Source organism: Peromyscus eremicus, chromosome 6, assembly GCF_949786415.1.
Source record: "Peromyscus eremicus chromosome 6, PerEre_H2_v1, whole genome shotgun sequence".
Lineage (NCBI taxonomy): Eukaryota > Metazoa > Chordata > Mammalia > Rodentia > Cricetidae > Peromyscus > Peromyscus eremicus.
In genome coordinates this window covers 101,715,902-101,739,825 of record NC_081421.1, presented here as the reverse complement: position 1 = coordinate 101,739,825, position 23,924 = coordinate 101,715,902, and the positions used below count along the sequence as shown (strand labels likewise).

General features: G+C 40.4%; 1 protein-coding gene across 1 annotated transcript in view; it reads right to left on the bottom strand.

The window, feature by feature from the left end:
• Col25a1 (collagen type XXV alpha 1 chain) overlaps positions 1–23,924 on the bottom strand; it is a 391,109-nt gene that overhangs the window by 59,593 nt on the left and 307,592 nt on the right. Inside the window, exons 11-15 of the mRNA XM_059266229.1 lie at positions 22,276–22,302; positions 20,245–20,289; positions 7,014–7,067; positions 4,982–5,008; positions 2,676–2,720 (exon numbers count right to left, since the gene is read on the bottom strand). Of these exons, the coding sequence (XP_059122212.1) occupies positions 2,676–2,720; positions 4,982–5,008; positions 7,014–7,067; positions 20,245–20,289; positions 22,276–22,302 (198 nt within the window). The remainder of the gene's footprint in view (positions 1–2,675; positions 2,721–4,981; positions 5,009–7,013; positions 7,068–20,244; positions 20,290–22,275; positions 22,303–23,924) is intronic.

Genomic DNA, 23,924 nt, shown 5'->3' with positions numbered 1-23,924 from the left:
TGTACTGTTTTGCTGGCCACAGAGAAGCCCTGGGCCAGTCAGTGGTTTTATAGCTTCCAGCATTTCCAGATGACCAGCCTGGAAAGCCTCAGATTGCTTTACCATCCGAATGCACTGAGTTGGATCAAAAGGAAAAAAAAAAATCCATTAAAGTGAATCAGTCAATGACGTAATTTACTACATCAATAGCAGAAAAAAGGCTTAAATTTTTTTTTTTAATTTTACCCCTCGAAGTTGGAAAATGATGAATGGGTTTCGCATACTGAAGACAAAGGCCACAAGAAGAGTGTTTCCGACATGCTGGAAACAAATTATAAGACAGGAGCAGGAAATGTTTAAAAAACACATCAAAAATGATATTCCAATCACTACATTCTCGGGATGAATGCTGTGGGTCAGATTACATATTATACACGTTACAGATCGCTATTTACAATCCCCTGCTTAGACCCATTGAAAGTTTATAGAAACGATTTCCGCTTTAACTGAGGCATTTCTTGTACTTAATTTCAGCTGAGCAATAAAACTTTTTGATAAAAAAAAGAAAAGAAAAGAGAAACAACCATGTCGTTGATTTCAATTTCCACATGGTAGGAAAAGTTAGTATTTATTGAGAGTTTATGATGTGTGAGTCCGTATGGTAACTGATTTGCATTATGTATAAAGCAAAAACGACATTCCTTTGAGACACTTGGGTCCTTTCAAGGAAAAACATTGTTTTACTGTTACAAAATTAAATTTCAAAACCTGTGTGAGTAAAGAAACTATTACTGGCCTATGTTCTAAAAAACGGAGTTAAAAAAAAATCCACTCTCTAAGACATAAAACGCTCTATTAAAATTCACATAGGTGCAGTTTAAATTTGATATATTGTGTTGTTGTTTGAAGAATCTGCCTTCTGTGTACAGTATTTCCTTTGTTTTAAGCAAAGGTTGGCTACTGTAGTTAAGTCTTGCTGGATACTTCCAAGACTGGGCCAAGCATGGCCTTATTTATTTATTTATTTATTTATTTAATTTTTTTTTTTTTGAGACAGGTTTTCTCTGTATAGCTTTGGAGCCTGTCTGTCCTGGATCTCATTCTGTAGATCAGGCTGAGTTCAAACTCACAGAGATTCACCTGGCCCTTCCGAGTGCTGGGATTAAAGATGTGTGCTATCACCTCCCAGCCTACTTTTATACTTTTAAATGGTTAAAAAATAATCAAAACAACAATAATATTACAAAATACACACAAATTACATAATCTCCAAGTCACCAGGCCCAGAAACAAAATCCCTTTTGAACACAGCCCCACTCGTTTCTTTTGCATGTTGTCTGTGGCTGCTACAATCACAGAGCCACGGAGTTGTGCTGGACACTATGTGGCCCACAAAGCCTAAAATACTAATCTATAGAATAAGCTGGCTTATCTCTGCTTTTAGACAAAAAGATGAAAGCTAAATAGACCATTATCCTCTGGGTTCACATAGCCAGGGGTTCAAATCCTGATCTGAGAGCAGGCAGGAGCATGCACTAAATACTTGCATGTCGTACTTGAGGACAGCTTGGTATTTACATTTGGAAGATAAAGAGATGCAGCTACTGCAGGGGTTCTGAAATAGGGATGGAAGGGTAGGTCACAGCACATGGATTTGCCTGCCAGCTCCACATCGAAGAATTATTCAGTTCACACTGTCAACGGTGCCGAGGCCCAGACACCCTGGTCCTCAAGGCACTGAGAAACTACCCTAAATTCAAACTATTTCTCAAATATAAACAGTTGCTACTTAGTGACATTAATTTGTTCCTACCTCCATGCCATATTTGTATTAATATTTATGAGATGGAGAAAGATAAGCTTCTATTTATTTTATGAGCATGTTTTTATGACTAACCATTATCCATCTGTAGAGTCATAATTTTCAAAATGGAACAGTCTCTCTCTCAACTGTGAGCCTAAGTGAATAATCCTCCCATTCGTCAGTTCCTGTGCTTGGTTTGCACTGAAATCCATCCAATCTGATTCTCTATTCAGCCTCTAAAAGAGTCTTCTTTCCAAATCTGAGCACATCACATGGATGAAGGAAAACATCCTTTGGATGTTACAGTGCCATGGTGTCAGGGATGTAAAATACAAACCCAAGCAAACACCGTAATGACAGAGTGGTGGGACAAGAGAGAGGAACGGAGACAGAGCAGGGGGGCGTGCGCTGTAAACGCTCATCAGTGTTCCAAAGACCAAGGAGGGGAAGGCAGAACGCAAGGGCCACGGTACCCAATGATCCTGACGTGAACACTGCAATCGAGTGCTAGTAACTTAAGACTAAACTTTTCAATTTCGTCCTCACTCACCAACACACTTCCTTCTAAATCTAGGGCAGGCCAAATCACTCAGGAATGCCCCTTTCAGGCCTCTGTGAAGACACACTGCCACATGAGTAAGTGTGGTTATTGCCTGAGAGACCTACTGTTGGAAATTTACTTATTTTCTAATTTTTGGCAGGCCATTTTGCTTTCAGAATATTTAAATTTGTGGCTAGGATGTGGAATAATCACTTTTTAGAAGTCGAATACCAAACTGTTTTTCTAACTTGAGAGGTTTCTCTAGGCTGTCTCCCAAATCTCCCAGCTTCAGGCACATTCAATGATATTCATGCTCATGCACACCGTCTTCCGTATTTCACAAGACCGTACCTTTTCACCTGCGTCACCTTTGGGGCCATTTTCTCCAGCATCTCCCTGAGAAGAGGACAAAGTGATACATTTACATCTACTTGTGACTTGAAGCAAAGAGCATCTTCTCTTGCATTCTCCTTTGGACACACTCTTGTTACAACCCACTGTAAATGTTCACAGAGCCCACGAGCTTGACCAGCCGACTGTCGCCAATACGATTACTTTTATTACATGAACACGGCTGAGCACCTTCAAACAGCGCAGGGTTAATACAAAGCAGTGACGTCTCTGCCAGACTTCTCATGGTTGATGTGGACACCAGCTTCCCTCCTGCACTCTCTTTTCCTCTGGCTAAAGTTCCCCACAGCAGGACTCTCTTGTCACTTCCCACAGCATGCCATGGCACTTCTGTTTGCTACTTCTGGGCCCTCTTCATGCTGTGCAAGCCTGTTCTTTTCTCCCTACAAGCTGTATAAATTCTACCTGTCTTCAAACAATCAAAGGCTCCAGGGCTTCCCAGTGAATGCCGTGGCCTCCAAGACCTATGGACTGAGTATTTATCTACTTGGGGCTGCATAGGCAGCATTCAGAAAAAGAAATTTTTATATTTTTATTAGATATTGTCTCTCCCAAATCACAGTAAACTGAGTCAGGGGAATATGTGCTTCTTTGGTTACTTCCCTACTCGTCCAGTGACATCTCCTTCCTACCCACAAGGCAGCACAAAGGGGAAAGGTTTCATTTTATCTCTGCGCTTTGCTCTGCTAAACTCTGAATGCTTTCATTTAAGTCTTAGAGCATGCTAGAGAGGAAATGTCATGGATTTCAGATTCAGTAGAACGGAGTCCAGCACTGGCACTCAGCAGGCAAAGCAATGCTCTTTGCACTGAGTTTTTCCTGGGTCATGTGAGGATAAGGATACCCTATGCAGCTGTAAGAACTAAGTTCTGCACGGTACACAACATTTCAAACCATGCCAGCACACTCTGAAAAATAGTCTTTGCTGTTGGAGATCCCAGTGCCTGGGTGTTTGTGGCATTCCTGTGCTGGGCTGCTCTTCGCTCTAGCTTCAGAGGACGTCACTTTTCTATCATTTCAACACTTCCACAGAATTGAAGAGAGAAACCATCAGTGGCAGTTTCTCAAGAATGAGAAGACAGAAGAGAGAGACTCACTTTCCCTTCCAAAGTTCCTTTTACCATTTCAAATAAGCATGAACTGAACCTGCCTGGGCTGTGTACAGTGGGCCAGGAGGGCAGCACCCCATCTGATGAACCGGAGATGGGCACTGGCATTGCTCCTCCTCTCTCCCCAATTTCTACATGAACCAGTTATTTGACGACTAATTAATTTCAAGTTAATTACCCTGAACTTTAGAGTACACACTCTAAGGCAGTGTTGAAAGATAGCTTACTCACGTGCTTTTTAGAAATCTGCTTGAAAACCCCCTTAGAACACCAATCTCCTCATTGAGAAACAGGGCTCAGAGTAGTTGTGAAGTAAAGAGATTGACTGTCCCTTCATGAATGGCCTTTTAACCCCTATTTTGCTCTTCTTCCAATCTAACATTGACTTCTTTCTGCTTTACAAGGCAGAAAAATTTGAGGACTATTTTCCTGATCTTTTGATGAACTTCTTTTGCAAGTAGGGTTATGATATTTGTCAGAAAGTCTACCACAACGTATCATAGTATCTAGCACTCCACTCAGAGACACACCCAAACACCACCACAGTTAGCAGAGGGAACCTGGGGTATAAACAGAGCCAGACACAGTGGGAGTTTGAAAACCAGTAAGACAGGCCTGCAAGGAATACCGCAGGCATCTAACAGGGATTAACACGCAACCCCGACTCTCTGTCTGTTCCCTTTTCTGGTTTTGATGGGGATTCTTTGTGGGGTCACTTTTAGCCAGTGACTGCAGGTAAACATCTGTATGACTTTGACCCTTGACTCAGGGTCCCCAGCAGCAGCAGAGACAGCTGTGGATGCTTAGGAAGGCATCGGCATGGCATTGGCAAGTGTGCAGAATGGGCTTTTACAGGGCTAGGGGTCCCTGAAAGCCACTGTGAGCCTGGCAGGCAGCGTTTGCTCGTCTCTCCTTCCTTCAAACCCCCAATTCAAAAATTAGGTGAAAGAGAAATATTTTCTCTTTCCCTATTCGACAGTCTGAAAGGTGGGCAAATTAATCTTCCCGAATCTCCACTTCTAACTATCTGTCCATCCATCTGTACGTCTATCCACCATCCATCCTCTCACGCATCTAGTTCAGTTGGAGTGTAGCTCTGGAGAAGGGGAGTGATAAACAACGCAGAACTATTCTTACCTTTTCTCCTTCTTTTCCAGGCTCCCCCTGAGCACCAAAACAGAGATGGAGAGATATTAGTGAAGAGCTAATAGAGCAGTAGGAAACAAAGCGGGTACTGAACACATACTGAATGCACTAGGTGAATTATAAAGCACATTGTCTATTTTGGCCTTAGTTTATACATGAAAACAAGTTGCAAAAATATCCAGAGGAATTGGGTATAGATACCAATACCAACTTTAATCTTAAGTCCTTACTTCTATAAGGATAGTGACATGTGCAGTAGATAAGGTCACCCAGGAGTGGACTGGGACATTAAGGGGGAACACAGTGTGGCAAACTCAAAATCAATAAGGTAGGTTAGCATGTCCTTCCATAAAGCTGTCTTAAAGCATGTCCTGATGCATGAGTTACTTCAGGGCTGACCCTGGTACAGCTCTGCAATCCTGGACATGATCATAAACCCTCAATGCAGCACTCTGACTCCTCAACAAGATCATCAGTTCTGTAACCAAGATACCAGAATGGAGCAGCCTTAGTGAGGGAGGTTCCTCCTAGACATGATGACCAAGAAAACACAGGGATTAAAATAGGAAACTGCTCTCTGAAGAGAATTGCATTTTTCCCTTTCTCTAGGAAAAGGCAGGGGACAGATAGATGTTTTAAAGTACATTCATCTTACGATGAAATTTCCTGATGGGGAGCTTGAGTAAGAGTTGCCATGAGACCAGACCGCTTGAAATGTTTTAAGGAGATTATTGTGGAGAAAAAGAAAACCAAAGTAAAAGAACCCAAGCTAGAAGTCAGTTTGGAGACAAAGTTCTTTTCATTCTCTGGAAATCAACCTGACCCCCTGGCTTTCTGCTTTTCTGGTAACCTTCACCACTCAACATCCATCCTGATGGACACAGGAACAGTACTGTGAGTGCTCATCAAGAATTAACTCCCACCATTGGACTTCTTAGTAAAGTGCAAGAAAGGGGAGAAGACAGGAGAGGGCTGGATTCCCAGAAGGAATATTTTCTTTCTTCTTCAGGACAAAAAAAGGGGCAGGTCCATGCATTTTAGGTCTGTCCCCAGTACCTAAATAGCAGCGTGGCATGTAAAATCAGTTGACAGACATCTGTGGGTTCAGACTCACACCAGCACAGCTGATGGGATTAGACATGAGGTTTGTACTTCAAGGGGTGTTCACTCATCAAAGGATTTGGGATTTGTCTGCCTGCTTGGTTTAAACTGAACTGTCACCAATCTTTTTTGATTTAACGGATTCATTTGTTCTTCAAGAAACCAAGAAAACAGGCAATCCAAAAAAAATCCTCATTACATTTTTTCCCTATTTAGTATTTCAAACTATATCCATTTTTAAATTCTAAACACACCACATCTTTATTCTGTTCTTTGTCTGACTAACTGGCCATGTTGTATAGAAGCTGAAGATGGCCAAATCTTGAGAAAAAGCCGTCATGGCTCTGGGGACATCATCTGTAGTGGGGCTTGCTAATATGTACAGTTGAGGTAGTATGAACATGACCTATGTTTTCGCAACTTATTAAGGGGGAAAATGACAGTGGTCATTTTGAGAGCTTTCTTATGCTATTTGATTATCCCACAAGAAATATTTTTTTTAATTATATTATAGGTGTTTTCCTTGCATGTATGTCTGTGTACTGTGTGAGCCTAGTATCCTTGGAGGCCAGAAGAGGGCATTGGATCCTCTAGGACTGGAGTTACTTACAGAGGGTCATGAGCTGTGGGTACCAAGATCTGAACCCTTGCACCAGGTGCTCTTAACTACTTAGCCATCTCCCCAGCCCCACAAGAAACAATTTAGACAGTCATATCCTATTTCTTTCCTGCATGTCTAATGTTAACAACAATCGTAAGCATAATGTAGTCATTAGTTACAAAGTTCTATGACTGAGCATTATACCACTGACAAAAATGTCTACCCAACTACAACCAGAGAATAGCTTAACAAACTGTGACAGCTTAAAACTGTGCGGAAACCATGCAGTGGACGACTGTGCTTGGCTTTATCTGTACCAACCTTTGGTCCCGGGAGTCCACTTTGCCCTGCTGCTCCAGGTGATCCAGGCTCACCCTCAAAATAGAAAGTATACATTACTAAGCAAAACCAACCAACCTAGAACATTGTGGAGATAATGAGAGGTGTTGCTGGCCATCCTAGAATGTGCTAGAAAAACAGAGAGTAAGTAATTACTAGAATAATTAGTTCCAGTGCGGTTCAAATTTTTACATGCTTGAGAACAAAGTACTCAACTGGATTAATTTTCTTTGTGTAGTCTTCTCACCACTAAGAAAGCTGAAGTGAGTTATCAGTAGGGCTAATAGCTAATATGGTTCTGGGTACCATCCAGTTAGTATCTATTGAAAGGATAAAGGTCACTTGGCAATGATAAACTCTCTTGGTGGAGAACTTTAAAGTGATCTATCAGCTCAGTTAAATAAAGACTAAATCATTTAGATTTTTTCTTATTAAACTTAAAGTAATATTTACAGACGTCTATTTTGAAAATACATATCCTTGAACACCTAATCTGCTAAAACACATTTGATAAAAAACCAAAAGTTAGAAAAGGCTTTGTAAAAATGGTTTACAGTGGTGGTGTGAAACATTTAAAACAACCATCCTTAGTCCTCGTGGTCATACTGAAGGATCAGCTTTTATGAGAAAGGTAATGGCTGCTGGGTTAGAGAACACTTCCATTTCAGGAGGATGATAGTACATACCATCCTTTCTGACCAGTGAGTATTTTCCAAAAAGGGGAACGATAATGAAACAGAATCAATAACAAAAAAGTCCAAGCCCTGCAAAGTGCCCAGAAACAAAAGACATCATGTCCCCTTATGATTTTCCCATGTGGCTCATACTTCTGTCCATCATAATTTAATTTCCATCTATGAAACATTCCCAGTGTCCTTCACCATGTGATTGACCTCTAGACAGCTTGCTTCTTTCCACAGAGAAAAGTAAGGCTGCTTCTTTGTTGATTTCTTAAAGACAATGTTTATTTTAAGAGCAGTTTGGGGTTCACTACAAATTTAATTCATTTTGAAAACTGTTTCCCAAGTAACCTGGGGTCATTTTTTATTTTTTCAGATTCAAAATCATGTACATTAATAACAAATATTTCTTTTTCACGTTTTATCTATTTATGTCACTATGTGTATGTGTGCATGCATGAGCAAACCACAGCATATGTGTAGAAGTCAGAGGACAACTTGAGGGAATTGGATCTTTCCTATTATATGAGTTCTCGGTATCAAACTCATGTCGTCAGGCTTGGTAGCAATCACGCTCACCTGTTGAACCTTCTGACTGGCCATAAAGTAGTATTTATTAATTGCTATAATCTTACATTAATTAACTCAATTACTACAAAGTTCTGTGAGGCAAGTTTTATTTTTATCTCTTTTATAGGTGTATAAATTAGGGGACAAGGAAATTAGTACTCTGTCTAGATTTATGGAAAATAGTCAAGATTTGCATTACTCTGACCTAAGAGGCTGAGTAGAGACAGACAGACAGACAGACAAAGAGAAAAAGAAAGAGAGAAAGAAAAGAGAGAGGAGAGGGAGAGGGAGAGAGAGAGAGAGAGAGAGAGGAGGGAGGGGGAGGTAGAGGGAGAGAGAGAGAGGGAAGAGATTGATTTATATTTTCTTCATCATTTGATTCATATATCCCATCTACAAGTGGCTTTCCAGAAGGCATAGAAACCTGAGGTAAATATAACCTACCAAAAGATACGTATGTGCAGCTACCAGATAACCCAGGCCTGTGTAGCTTGTGGTGTCTTTCTCCTAGCACAAACTATTTTACTCTTGTTCTGGAGTGTAACTGATGAAGTCTTGACCTGCTGGGAGAAATTCTGCATCCTGCATAAAGCCACATTGTAACTGTAACTCTTGCAGTTTCTTTGATAAGATGACAAAATAGTTGACTTCCAATAATGACGGACATTATGGGGAAGTTTTGATATGCCATTTGGACATAACAAAGGGCAAGAACTCGGAAACAGAATCCGCCTGAATGAGGACCATCGTTTACTACACAAACAGAAAAGGGCTACCAAGGCTGCCTTCAAAGACCTAGCGACAGGATGCTCTAATATCATAACTCACGGTGTAATGCACAGAGAGGATGTTGCAGGGAACAATGTAAACTCTGTTTGACTTTCAAAGAATAACCATGGTAGCCAGAGTCATTTCAACAAAACATGGTTAAAGCCCTGGATCCGGGAAAAACTCATGCTGAGATTTGAAGTGGGGAAGAAAAATATCACTTAGGTGGCTGTGTAATGTTTTCCTCAATATATGAACCCCAAGGGACTAAAAGCTGGACTCTTTCTCTCTCTTGTTCCTATGACTAAAAAGAACCTTCAACAGAAGATGAAACTAAGAAACCAGACTTATAACCTCTCTCTGTGGGAATGACTTTCACGCTGTCCTGTTTCCATAGTCTTTTTAAACTCACAGTTATATATTTCTAAGCAGCTATCAGCATGTCCCATAGTGTAATGTTATGAGTTTTTATCACCATGCCACTGGATTTGTTTCTACAGGGCACTTACGATTGTCTTATGAGTAGTTTGATTAGCCTCTATCAAAGTCAGGTGTGACCAATCTTTCACTCAATTCCGCATTGCTGAATACTCAGGTTGTTTAAAATAAGTATCTGTAAAATACAGTCATATTTTTCTAACAAGTTCTTCAATTATGAAAAATTCCCTGTATTTATTTTGTAGCCACACTGGGAAAAATTTAAGGCACCAACTGCATGCTTCTAAATGGCTTTCTAAAGGGGTTGAGTTTTCTTTGTATTTTAAATTTTTTTACTTTATGTGTCTGAGTGTTTGTGTGCACCATGTGAGTGCCTATACCCACAGAGGCCAGAAGAGGGTGCTAGATCCCCCGGATCTGAGCTACAGATGGATGTGAAACACTACCTCTGTCCACCCATCTCCCCTCCCCCCAGCCATACAGGTGCTGGGAAGCAAACTTCAAAAGCATCAAGTGCTCTTAACTGCTGAGCCATCTATCCAGCGCCCCCTTTTGTTCTTTTGTCAGCATCCATTTTTTTAAAAAAATTACCCACTGCTTTGTCAGTATTAGACATTACAACTTTCATTATTTTTGTGGCTTTTTTCCCATTTATTTTTGGTGTGTGTGTGAACTAGTCTCAAGGTTGTTGGGCAGCTTACCCATCTCTTTCCTATTTCTCAACACCATGGACATTCTATGGACAGTAATAAAATAAAACATCAGGGGACATCTAACCCAAGGGTTTTCTCTACGCTAATGGAAATTTTAAGGTGATCCCTGGAACATCACTCACTTCCATATTTAAACTGCAGGTAAGCTGAACTGACTTTTCAGGATGGCTGGTCATTTTCATTTTGTTTGAAACCAAATTCTCTTGAGAATGCTAACATAAAAGATCACTCAAGGCTCTTACAATCACATCAGCTACTGCTACTCAACTGTAAGGTTGAATCTTGAGGGATAGAAGGGGATACAGTTTTCTCACAGAGGTGAGTGCTGATGGCCAGGAGGTCATTTAGCTGAAATAGTGCTCACCACTACCTCAGTGACAGTGGTTTTCCTGTCTATCAGTGGGAACTGAAAATGAGTCATAGCTTTATGTTTTTAGTATGACATAATTTCACATTCATCGTGTTATAACCGTTGTTTCCTTTCAAGACTGTACTATTTTGGGGCTGGAGAAAAGGCTCAGCAGTTAAGAGCACTGGCTGCTCTTCCAGAGGACATGAGTTCAATTCCCAGCAACCACATGGTGGCTCACAATCATCTATCATGGAATCTGATGGCCTCTTCTGACATAAAGTTGTATATGCAGATAGAGCACTCATACATAAAATAAATAAATAAATATTTAAAAAACATTTTAAAAAGACTACTATTTTCATCCAACTAGGAGAAGATGAATACTTTAAGGAACAAGGATCAGGTATTAGATGGAAAGGTGGTGGGTCCAACATAGCCTTGGCCTCTAGAACTGCAAATGGTAGAGGGGTGTGTGTGTGTGTGTATAAAGGGTGTGTGTGTGTAAGGCTAAAACTAAACATTCTCAGAGTGGGCAAGTAAGTGTCTGAGAGGCAAAGAACAGCAAAGAGTCAGCTGTAAGGTAGAATCCAAGTCACCCATTCCCAATCTTGCTTTTCTTGTAATTGAACAGCTTGTATCCAAAAACTCATTCTATTTTACCATGTTTCATTTTTAGCATTAAACATTGGATTAGCGTTAGGGAAGTGTCCAGTTGGCTCCAAATATTTCTACTTAAGGTCTAAGACACAGGGCAGATCTCTTGGACTTCTACAGGGCTTAGCATGTTTTCTATAAAGTGTGGGGCTGGAATCAATGCTCCCTCGTGCCTTATAAGATTTAGTATTACTAGCCGGGCGGTGGTGGCGCACGCCTTTAATCCCAGCACTCGGGAGGCAGAGCCAGGTGGATCTCTGTGAGTTCAAGGCCAGCCTGGGCTACCAAGTGAGTTCCAGGAGAGGCGCAAAGCTACACAGAGAAACCCTGTCTCGAAAAACCAAAAAAAAAAAAAAAAAAAAGATTTAGTATTACTATCATTGCTCGTTGTTGGACCATAGATGTCACCTGTAGATCTTTATTCCTCAGGGACTGGATTAAATTTTCCTTCGAACCCAAATTCCAGAGTCCAAGCTTGGCTGCTCTAGTTCGTATTTGCACATTATCCCTGATTTCCCCAAATTCAACCATGTTGGCTAATTCCTCATCCTTAGTCTCTATCAGCTGTCTCCTTCAGGCACTGGTGAGGACCCCTTGTCACAGGCATGGTCTGTCTTGGTCTCACTGGCTTCTCATTTCTTCCTCTTCCATCTCACCTTCCTCCTCCCTCCCAGACCATCCTGGGAATTCAGCTTCAGTCTGGACCAGTCTGTAACATTTTTAGCTTCTACTCGACACCCGACACCTGTTATTTCCATTTGCATTTTCTGGAGGCAGAGAAGCCTTTAGAACATGACAAAAGGAAAACCAGAAAGCTCATCCTGGACAATTAGATTTGGTTCTGCATCGGAGGACTGGGCATCCCTGTAGGGGAGTTTTGTCTTGTTTATCCCATAAGTAAACTTCTCCCATCAAATCAGAGTCTCAGTCCTCTTTGGCAATATGATATTAATTAGTAGAAAAGCAGACAGGTATGCCAGCCAGGAATTAAATACAAATATGCTGCTTTGGATCATTTGTTGACATGGCCCTTAAGCTCATTGAAATAATAACTAAAGAAAACCTAGCAAGCTTAAGGGAAAAAATGATAAACGTCTAAAAATTACAAATATCTAAAGATGTATAATAAGTCACAGTAGATTAATAAATCTCAGCATGAGCTAGTTTTGGAAGAAGTCTGCTCATCAATACCTCAGGTTCCTATGGTGCTAATTCAGAGAGGCATGTGTGCAAAACAATTTGGAAAACAGTACTAGAAGGCCAAGAGATAAGTGTTTAGGAGGTTACCCAACATGGCTGGATTACATTTATACGGGTACAATTTACATACAAGAGAGGCATTGTTAAGACAAACAAGCATATTAATGCAATTTGAAGATTTAGTTGGGAGTACATCCCCTATTTACTGCCCACATGATAGCTCCCTCTTCCTTTTCTCTACCTTCTCTTTCCCAACTCTTGGTTCTCACTGGAAAGAGTCTTGGTAATTACATACCAATAGCTAGCCTGTGAGCTCTGCAAGCGTGGCACACTGGGGTTCCCCTGTAGCTACTCCACTGTTTCCCCCATCCTTGTGTGCTCACACTTGGGAATGAGGGCTAGAGAAGAGACCAGTGTGGACTCTGGAAACAGGGTCAGGACATATGAGGCAGGCATCCTGGTACCTGGGAAATGATCTTGTAGATAAAAGAGGCTAGAAGAAGGATACTGCTTACCTAACAGAAGCCCTATCCAGAATATCCTTTTTAAAACAACATGGAAAAGAGCAAATGTGAGCCCAAACCACCCAGAGAGCCCACTGCTGCAGAGAGCTTTCTTTCTGCATGTGAAAAAGTTGTTCTTTGCACACACTCTTGTGGAAGACGACGTGAGAAGACAAAATGGTGATCCAGATTAAATGGGTTGAATGCAGTGGAAGAGTTTCTTAGAACTGGGAGAAATCAGCTAAAACACGGTTTTTCAGTTTCCCCGAGTTACATAAGTCCTATAAATTAGGCCATCTAGGTTCACAGACACTTCTGATTGGACTGACACCATCAGAGGTGTTTCAACAATCAAAGGCAATGGTCATCCATCAAGTGGAGAATGAGAGAGGGACCTTGACCTATCCAGTCATAAGGAGCTCTGTCTATTGTTGCATGTATGGGAGAATGACCTTTACTCCATAGATGCAAATATGACGGAATAAAGAGTGAAGCCCCAGCCACCTTCTGCCTCAGAGCAGGAAAAAGCGAAGCAGCAGCAAGAAAGATGAGAGATGAGGGCAGGTGGATCTCAGCTGAAAGCTTCAGACACCAAAGCAGGCAGAGCCAAAGCCCGCACTGTGCTGGACTTTCCAGTTTATGTGGCTTAAAGAAATGTCTGTATTCTTATAATGGGTACCTGACACGTCTTAGACCAATGGTTCTCAACCTGTAGGTCGTGACCCCTTTAAGCTAGAATGACCCTTTCACAGGGGTCACATATCAGATATATTTGCATTATGATTCATAACACTAGCAAAATTACAGTGGTGAAGTAGCAACAAAATAATGGCTAGGGGTCACCACCACATGAGAAACTATTAAAGGGTTGTAGCATTAGGAAGGTTGGGAACCGCTGTCTTAGACCTTGCAGCAGAATATGCCCTTGAAAACATTTTTCTTCTTAAAATATCCAGCTAAGATCTTCTTTCTTATAGTGTTGTTCTTTTTTAAAAACTTCATTTTTATCTATTTTTTATGTCTTTGACATCATATATCTTAATCCCATTCATTTCCTTGTCCTTTTGTATATGCCCTCTGCCCTTGCAACCTCCCCACAAAATAAAATAACAATTGAAGAGGAAAAAAGAAGGGGAAAAATCTCATCATGGAAGCTGCAGTGTGACACAGTGAGTCATGCAGTAAACCCTTTTGTCTTTATATCTTTACTTGAAATTGTTCATTGCAAAGAGTCATTGGTCTGGTTCGAGGTCTCTGGTTTCTGCTACATTATTGATGCTGGGCCCTCACTGAGACTCTTCTTGGATATCATGTTGTTGCCCTGTGTCATGGAGATCCTGCAGCTTTGGGTCTGCAGGACTGGACCCTTCACGTGCTCCAGGGTAGATGGGGTAGATGTTGGGGTGGGCCAACTCATAACCCTGCTTCTGGGCCTGGGTAGTTGCAGGGTTGGTCAGTCCACCAGCTCTCCCCTGTCTTCAATACCAGGGAGAGTTCTCCAGCATTGCCCTGGCTAGTTCACCTGTGATGAGCAAGAGGCGGGGCAGTTCTCCTGCTTTCCAATCCTCAGGGTTAGCTCTCCCACACCTACACCTTCAGGGCCAGCTCTACTGTGTTGCCCAGGCGAGGTGTAGGGGCCACTCTCCCGAGTGCTGCAGTTGATGAGGGAGGGGCTTTTACAAATTATATATGCAATATAATCAGCTCTAGTGAGCCAATATTTCTGTGTTCTCTTCTATAAAACACACTCTTTTAAAATGAGACGTCAGGTAAGCAGGCTTCATGTTGACACAATTCATTCAGACATATCAGTCTGGTTATTATTCTGTTTTGCAAAACAGCCTTTGAGGAGCTTCCCCTCTCTCCCTTTGCCAATCAATCCCTTAACTGCTTATTCTTCTCTGTTCCAATGTTTCTATCTATGAGACTGGCGATTGCATTCAATTTTGGAGTAATATGCTTATATGAAGTCGAAGGGGAGCAGTGGTTTGGAAAAAATTGAAAGAAGCAGACTACTTTCAATTAGCTTTATATTTTCCTCTAAAGAGATTTAAAATTAATTATATAAAAGACAGGGTTATATTTAGTTTCATTTAACAAGTTGAACTGAATGAGAAGTCAATTCAAGAGCAGAGTGAGCAGTATATGGAAATGTTTGAGACTATAAAGCACACTAAAGGATGTAGTGATCTTATGGAAGAATGAGTAATGGGTAAATGAAGATGCTAACAAGGAAGGATGAGTGTTACCATGGTAACTATAGGAACAGCGGTCTTAGGTTCTTAGGATTCTAGTTTTCATAATCTCTAAGAAGACAGGAAATGGAATAAATGTAATTCAATTCCCACCATTAACCAATGCAAGGAGTAAATTATTATAAGATAATTTCCATGAACTATTAACTAATCTGGAATCAGAAATCAGTCATTTCTTTTCCTTACTATTTTTACTTATTGGACAACTATAAAAAGTCACAATTAAATAGCTCACTGGCAAGTTCTGCTACAGGAAACTTTTAGGCTATAGCAAATAGACCTACAACATATTGAAATTCTTCAAGAATTTAATTCAGAGTTGGGAGTTGCTAGAGACAGAATCTTAGCTGCACACATGACAAACAGACACTTATTGCTGACCTACGTCTTCAGGCCTTAATCCTTCTTTTAAAAAGATTGAAACAAGAAAGACATTGTGTTTAATGGTTACACTGACTGAATCAAGCACAAAATATTGGGTTCACTGTGTGGTTTAATTGTGTAGACTTGAGTCAGTGGCTTGACCTTTGCAAGTCTGGAAGCTTCCATTTATCTGTTCTCTAAATATACTTACAATAAAAAATGCCATTAGAAGTATTTTGTGAAGACGAATGTCAGCTAAGAACTATGAGACTCCTGCGTAAGAGATGAAACAGCATTCCAAATACCATGGCTACAAGCTAATGAAAATTTAATGTCACTTAAAAACCACACAGCTATCTGGGGTAGATTTATAGACGACACATTGGTCTCAATTTTTTACATTATGTTTTAAACTTAAAAAAATATGATCTAAAAAGACCTTTGAAAACTATAGTGGCTAAGATCATCTATGCTCTTCTTGCTTTGGCAAGAATCCTTATGACCCAGAACTCTGAGAAATCCTAGCTTTCACAGCAAAAATAATTTGCTTTTAATCATGAAAACAGTTGACACTCTTTTCTGGTGATAAAGGAAAAGGATTTCAGCTGAGACATACATATGCTGGGCCTTTCATGTACCACTTATCTGTTACCAGATTTCTTTTCATAGCATTTGTACTAATTGCTACTCAAATTATTCTGGCAAAGAGTTTACTGTGCTTGAGCCAAGTAAGGTAAATGTGAAAGAAAAGAAAAATAAGGGGTTTAAAAATAACACCTATTATGAGTATAGATTTTGAAAGAACCGATGTCCAAATATCCTAACAAAACTGTAGAAACTTCCATAAATTCTGCTACATGCTTCTTCAGTTTAATGATGATACTTTAAGTAGCCACACTTCTCCAGAGAGCACTTCTCCAGGAACAGGGTGTAACTGAGTCCATGGGTTGCATTTGCCTGTGTGCAGGTCAATCATAGCACACAAGTAAAGTGTTCACTATAGTTTTGACCAACAGGATGTATACATGAGAATTACAAAACTTATTTTTGTGTTCACCATAACTAGCAGCAACTGTTCATATTTTTGGTAGGGTTTTGTATGGCATCTGACCAGTTTTGGCTCCTGGAAACCAGTGCAAAGTATGATAAACCAGCTCTCAGAGTTAGGAACAAAAGATGCTAGAAGTTTGTTGAATGGGCAGTGTGACATGGATGACAATCTGGGACCTGTGTCATTAGGGGACATGGAGATAAATGCACAGAGTCCTTCCTTCTGTGGATAAAGCTACCCCCTGAGCCCAGAGAGAAAAGAATTCTTCAAAGAACACAGGCTGTAATCTCCAGGACTGGAAATGTTAGCTAGTGGTGACAGCACTTCTGAAACCATATGTGATGTGTCCTTTTTCCTGTCCCCCAAGTCCTACCATTCTGGCTATTCATTCTCTCCTGCATGGGAGGTGGGCTGGGGAGGCCACAGGACTCAGAGGGAGATTACAGCTTCCTCTGTGACTCTGTATATTATTTTTCACGCTATGTTGACTTTAAGGGGTTCTTCTCTTTGCTTGAGTTGAAGTGCTGAGACTCCTAAAACACGCGAGTATAACTAGAGATACTGAGCATCTATTAATATCACTGACTTCAGTTACCTTGTCTAGCTAGCACTATACGGCCTCTGTCTTTTAAATAGAGCCATAAGAATATTGATAGTGTGCCCAGACAAAGACATGGAGCATTCTCTCTCAGGCTAGGAAGTACCGTTCTTCTTGCTGCACTACCCTGCCCCCACTTTTCATAGAAGACCACTTAGTATTCCTTTACAGGTTGATGCCAGAAGGAGCCAGGTTAAATTTTAATACCATGTCACTGTTATGTAAGTCTACTTACTCAGTACAATATAAAGAATTGGAAGACCATACCATAAATACACGTTACTCAGTCTTCACGAGTAATTGCATAGGTGGGCATTACAAATCTCACTTTACGGGCCACACCACTTACACTGAAGAGTCACTGTCTGGACACTGAGTGCACTGATCCTTCCTTCCACACCACTTACACTGAAGAGTCACTGGCTGGACACTGAGTGCACTGAGCCTTCCTTTCATACCACGCTGCAGCCTTCAATGGGCACTGACCTCTATCCATGTGAATATACTGAAAATTCCATTAGCATTATTGAAAATAAGAGACAGGTACACAGCAGAATAAGTAAATAAACATTCAGGTTACTAATCAAAGTGGGCAATATTTAAAATAAAATAAATGTGAAACTAAGTCATCATCAAGTTTACTGTCTAAAACCAATCATCAATTTTGTCGACCTGAATGGCTTGAAAATATTGTGGTGGGAAATAAAATGTTTTCTTAAAACAGTGTTCTTTTGTCCAACACAACAGAAAACCATTTTTTTCTGTCTAGCTGTTACTTTCCAAATTTTTGATGGCTTAGAAATCATACCTTCCCTTAACTGTAGCCAGAAAATGACTTTCTAGGCATCAAAAATGCTACTTTGGAAAAAGTGGAATTGTAACGTGGAAGAAAACATTTTTGTAAGACAGTTACAGGACACTAAAGTTCTTTCAAGAAATTATGATGTCATTGTAAACTTTCTCCTTAGAAAAAGACATTCTAGAAGTTTAAGACACTCCAACTGTAGAATTATTTGCCAACTTTGCTTTTACTGCTGCAGAGGCTAGTTGTCTTGGTGAAGAAGAATCCTTCTATACTTATCTTCCTAAAGATGATCTAGCTGCCATGACAATTTTAAGTACTAGTGAGGATTAAAGGATGTTCTATCCACAATGTTTTAGTTCCAGGTCTATGAAGTAGGAAAAATAACTCTCACTGCCTGTGCTCATACCTTTTCAGGAGGCGGATGCTGGCTTCCCACTGTTTTAGAGAAAACACATTTAAAACGCTGCAAAGATATACTGCAATATATAAAGCTGTGACTATTCACTGCTGTTTCCTTGATACGTAATTTAAACTTGGTGACTAGGACAAGAAAATGTCACATTCCTTTCTCTTTCTAAGGAAATTGTGCATTTCCTTGTAAAAATAAAAAAAAAAATGAAATCTTCAAAAGACAGTTTTCAAGTTGTTTTCTCTCAGGTTAAAGGTTTCTATAAATTTTCATGATGGTACTCAAAGTTGGACAAAGAAAAAAACAAAAACAAAAAAGACAAAGACAAATAAAACATTAAGTGTGCGTGCAAGTTTGTCTTTACCAATGTCAAAAACATCTCAAGTTATGAGACTTTTAAATCTCCCTTATAGCAAGTACTTTTCAAAGTTTTGATCATGTTTTCCCCCCATGATCTACAGTGTTGTAAAAAGAAAGTCAGTCTTCTATCTTTACCAGGATTGAGGAAAGGAGAGTGGAATGTACATTTTACTGAAGTATAAATGGGTTCCTGGCATGGGCTGTGGATGAGTACCCAGCATTTGGCTTATGTAATAAAGGTACTAGGAGCCTTGATCTGGAATATTGATTTTCCTTGGAATTTGAGTAATTCTGTATTGCCTCTTTGAAATACAGATCAATCAAACCGTTAGCATTTCACTAAAATAAAATATAGGAAAAGTTTAACAGTAATGACAGACACTGTTATAAAGGCTTATTAATACATTTAATCCCTACATGGACTGTTGAGGTAGGAATTGTGATCATCTCCCTCATATGGAGGCAGAAAAGGAGGTGAGAAAATTCAAAGACTTAGGCAGAATCTACACAGCATCTAAGTGCTGGGCTCATATTCTTAACTACTTCGTAGGTTTAAGAGGTTTTCAGAGAGAAAGGAAGGTAGACAAGAGGAAAAGCCTATGCTCAAGTCTGTTCTTTCAGTGAGAGCTGGGATTCTTATGTGATTTCAGAACTTGGTCCAGGGTACAGGGCTTTAAAATATTCTGGAAGATGAGTAGATAAGTCATGAGATTTTGAAGGGAGACAGGAAAGTCCCAAGCTCAGCTTCCTGAACCCTGGTGAACTAGGCCAGCTCTGGGTTTTGTTAGTTCCCACAGTGGCTTTGTTCATCTCTGTAGAGGTTCCAGATTGGAAAGCTGGTAAGCATGTTAAGTGCACAGACACCAGGCTTACCTGTGGGATAACATTAGATGCTTTCTCCAAATGACAAATATGTTATGGAAATAAACACAAGCAAAGAGATGTGTGTACGTAGAGTTGTGTGTGTGTGTGTGTGTGTGTGTGTGTGTGTGTGTGTGTTAATGCATACACTTCTCTTTATTTCTGATCCCCTTCATTAACAGCACACCAGAAGTTAAAAGTAACCGTGTATAGGAAGTCCATTTTGTTCTCAAGTTTGCTTAACAGTGAACAGAGCTTGCTCTTGTTCAGAAGATTTTAATGGGTTCTCATTATATAAATTACTTTTGTTATTCAAAGAAATAGCACATATTAATTTACCCATGACCAGAATGAACTAGTATGTCTTGTTTGAATGTTAAGTATGACATCTCCCCTCTCCCTTACATCATCTACAATAACTAAACAAAATGGACCACATCCAGAATACTTACAGTGGAAAAGCTTTAGCTTGGGATTACTGCTTCTTTAAAGTCAACTCAGTCGAACATTTGTTCCATGGCTTTCTTGTATTTGCAAATGTACAAGTTTCCTAATAACACCACTCCCTAGAATGACTTGGCTACTCTAACAGTCTCCAAATTATCCAATACATGCTATAATCAGCAAACTCACCTTTTGCCCATTCATGCCTGGGGTCCCAGGTGCTCCGATGGAACCCTAAGGAAGCACATGATTAAATTAAGTTGATATCATGATCAATATTCCAGTTCTAAATCTCTGCAGTGTTTATTAGGTCAACCACAATGTTACATGGCTAAAACATACTACAATTCCCTTACACAAGGTTTTAAGGCTCTGTTTTCTAGATTTTATCCACTGTGTTCTAATATTTAGTAATCCAGACAGATCTTCATACTTTCCCAGGAAGAAGTAGAGATAAAGTTTAATATTCTTTCTAAATACTCACTTAACTCTAACATGATATAAAGAATCTCATCTAAATTGAAAGCCGTACCTTTCAGGAGGCCACGGGGCTCTAAATTTTGTTTTAAAGACATAGATAATTTAGTTCCACCAGGAAAAAGCCGAGCAGTAGCAATGACTCTTGAACTTGCCAAATTTATAGAAGACAAAAAAGAAGGAAATTTAAAAAGCAACTGCTTACTCTATGACAGGAGGGCTCTATGCTGGAAATGCAAATTTGTTATATTTGGATCACTTCCCCTCTGGACTTTCAGGGACTATTGATATGGCTTCCGAAGTGGACTCAAGAAAGCATCACAAATGTTGTGTGCTGACCCGAAACAACACAACTTCTGTATTTTGAGGTTGAAGATCCCTGTGCATGTAAACATGAGCATATATACCCACTGGCTGGGAATGAACAGCTGGTTCTAGATGGCTCAAGTGATGGTAGGAAAGCCAGTCACTATTTGAGACAACCCATGACATTTAAGTGAATACAGGGAGTATTGGTAAATATTTTCAAAAGGCAATGTCATTCCCCCCCATCCCCTTACGCTCTGGAGAAGGTGTTTTTGTGCGTTTTTTGTGGGTTTGTTTTTGCTTATTCATAGTGTAGAACAAGAAAACTGGTTTTTTTAGTTGTCTATTAAATTTCTTTTGTAATAATGGAAGAAGAGTTTTCATTAAATAGTCATGATTATCATGAAACTGCTCTAAAAATAGCCCACTAGAGAAAAAGTATATGCCAAACAAATTGAGCTGGCAAGTTTCTTAATGCAGCCCATGATCCTATGGGTTGGGAATTAAAGATCTTGAAGCCTGGAGCCGGCATTTTATCCTGGTTGCACGTGGATCAGGCTAGCTTTACAATTTCACACTGAGCTTAATAGAGACATTATTCTGAGGGACAAACTGTTCCGGCACGCAAGATGTCTCACAGTGCAGGGCCTTGACTTGGTTTGAAGGATTATGTTTCAACAGATGCCACATGCCAGGCACTTGGGGATAAAAAGTCTTTATCTTTGATGAAGACCAAAGGTAAAAAGCAATCACTTTCCCACCTGTTCCAACACAATTGTTTTCTGCGAGTTAGACACCCTCTCTCTCCCTCTTCAGGGTGGGAGGTTAGCAGTGAACGGGACCTAGCGGTGTTCGCTGGCAGAGAGCCATCACCTCTCTGCTATTGCTCTCTTTACTGTCGTTCCACTGGCGTGACCTCAGAGCCCTAGGTCCTCCCCTTTAGACGGTACTTTGGTGATTGTGGCTAAGACTGAAATCATAATCAGGAAGTCATTTTTCAGTTTTCCCAGCCAAGGGGGACACCGAGAGAGCCAAGCAGCACAATGAATGAAGCGAGACGCAGATCCTCTATGAGGGTCAGCTATGTGGCCATTTGGCAGTTATATAGTTGACCAAGGCCAGCAATCAATTTGCGGTGTCACATGATCCTTCTTGTTTTAAATGCTGTCAGAATGCGTTACCAATATTTGAATTAAATATTCCATAACCTGCAAGTACAGCAGACAGCTCAAAAGTCTTCTCTGGACTTACTGAGCATTCTACAATGAAGCAGAGTGGAAATCTGAGGCACTTTCTGATGTGTCAATAGAAAATACTTTAGAAAGCAGAATGAACAAAGGATACCAACTCCTTCAGCACCATTTCTGCTCAACAATTCCACCCACTTCTCTTGCTCTCATTAGACAACTTTCTTGACCACTGCTACACACACCCTACCTTTTGTCCTGGAGGCCCCAGAGGTCCCTAAAAGAGGAAAAACAATTCAATTAACACAATACTACTGCCATTTAAGCTTAGATGATGAACCAAACAACCAACCATCAAAACTAAGTCATCCTATTCTATAAAGTTCCCTTTGCTGTAGTGAAAAATGCTGAAAAAGAAACTCTCAGGAATACAAAGGAAATACAAAGTGGGTCTCTCTCTCTCTCTCTCTCCCCCTCCCTCCCTCCCTCCATATATATATATATATATATATATATATATATATATATATATATTTGAATTTTTTTTGAAAGCCATTAGCCACATACAAGAGGGATCTGATTTCTTTTAGAAAGAAAATGTTTGGGGTCCCAGTGCATTTGCTTCTTGATATTCCTGCCAATCTATCAAATCAGTCTCATTTGGAGGAGGGGGGGGCGGGGGGAGTGTATCATTGCTAGAAGCAGTTAGAATGCAACACCATTCTCTAGAAAATGGACACATTACATGGTGCTTTATCAGTACACCCCTGGTAAGCAGGCTTGAAAAGCTACACAGAGAAGCATGTTGTATTTTATTCCTAGGAAATGTTGTCATGTGACCCACACAAAATCTTGTTTACAAACTAGGGGTGGCCAAGGCTCCCCGAGAAGGGAGCAGGGATGTCGGCGGCTGCTGTCAGACTGCTATCCGAGAGGAAGGCAGAATACAGAACTTAGTGAGATGAAGGGGAGTGTTTACTTAGAAAATGCAAATGTGACAGTTATGAAAGTAAGCAGTTCTCAACCACAAAGTCAGGGTTAGGATCTGCTGGCTTAATTTAGATTAAGACATGGCTTTCTGACAGTGGAAAAGTACACATGGAGCTACAACCTCATTTCTGACTCCTTTGGTCTACTTTTACAGAAAGGTATTAGGCGTTCTTTCTAGTTCCTTGAGAAACGTATTTGATTTGGGTGTGTTTTAGTGAATTTATAGATGCTGCTATTTACACAAAAGGTCTTTAGTGCGTCACACTACCCTAATGGCTTATTTTCATTGTGGGACGTTCCCATTAATCAGCATCTGACATTCATACTCTGTAACATGGCATGAAACATGAGCATGATTACTAGGGGAGAATGGGTCATGAATTTTAAAAATTAAATAGACATAGTGTTTAGAAAGATCCAGAGGCCCTGCTCCCCATCCCTCTTTTGAAGAGCCCCCACAGGAAGACTCATTTCCTCTATAATCAGCCTTGGGTTACTGAATGTGTGTCGTATCATACCAACTCTCATTCCTCCTTGACTTAACTCTGTTTAACAACCAGACTCACCAACTGTGTTTTCAATAGGCTTGCTATCCACATATCTGTGGGCATTCCCCCTACCCATCCTGCTCCCTGTTTGAAATTCTCCATTTTAGATTTTGCAGAGAAAATAGACCATCAGGTGTAAATCCCATCTAGATCACATCTCTCATCAACCCAAGCCCACATGGACCTCAGAGGAAGAAGAGCCCTTCCTCCTTGCAAGGCTAACTCATCAGGTAGACTCTGGAATCCGTCGTTGCCTCTGCCCAGGGGGACCTTTCCCAATCAATTACCCCTGCATCTGCATCAGTCTGCTCTTCTCCACCAGTGCTTTTCCTTTAGCACATAAACATGGTTAATCATTTCC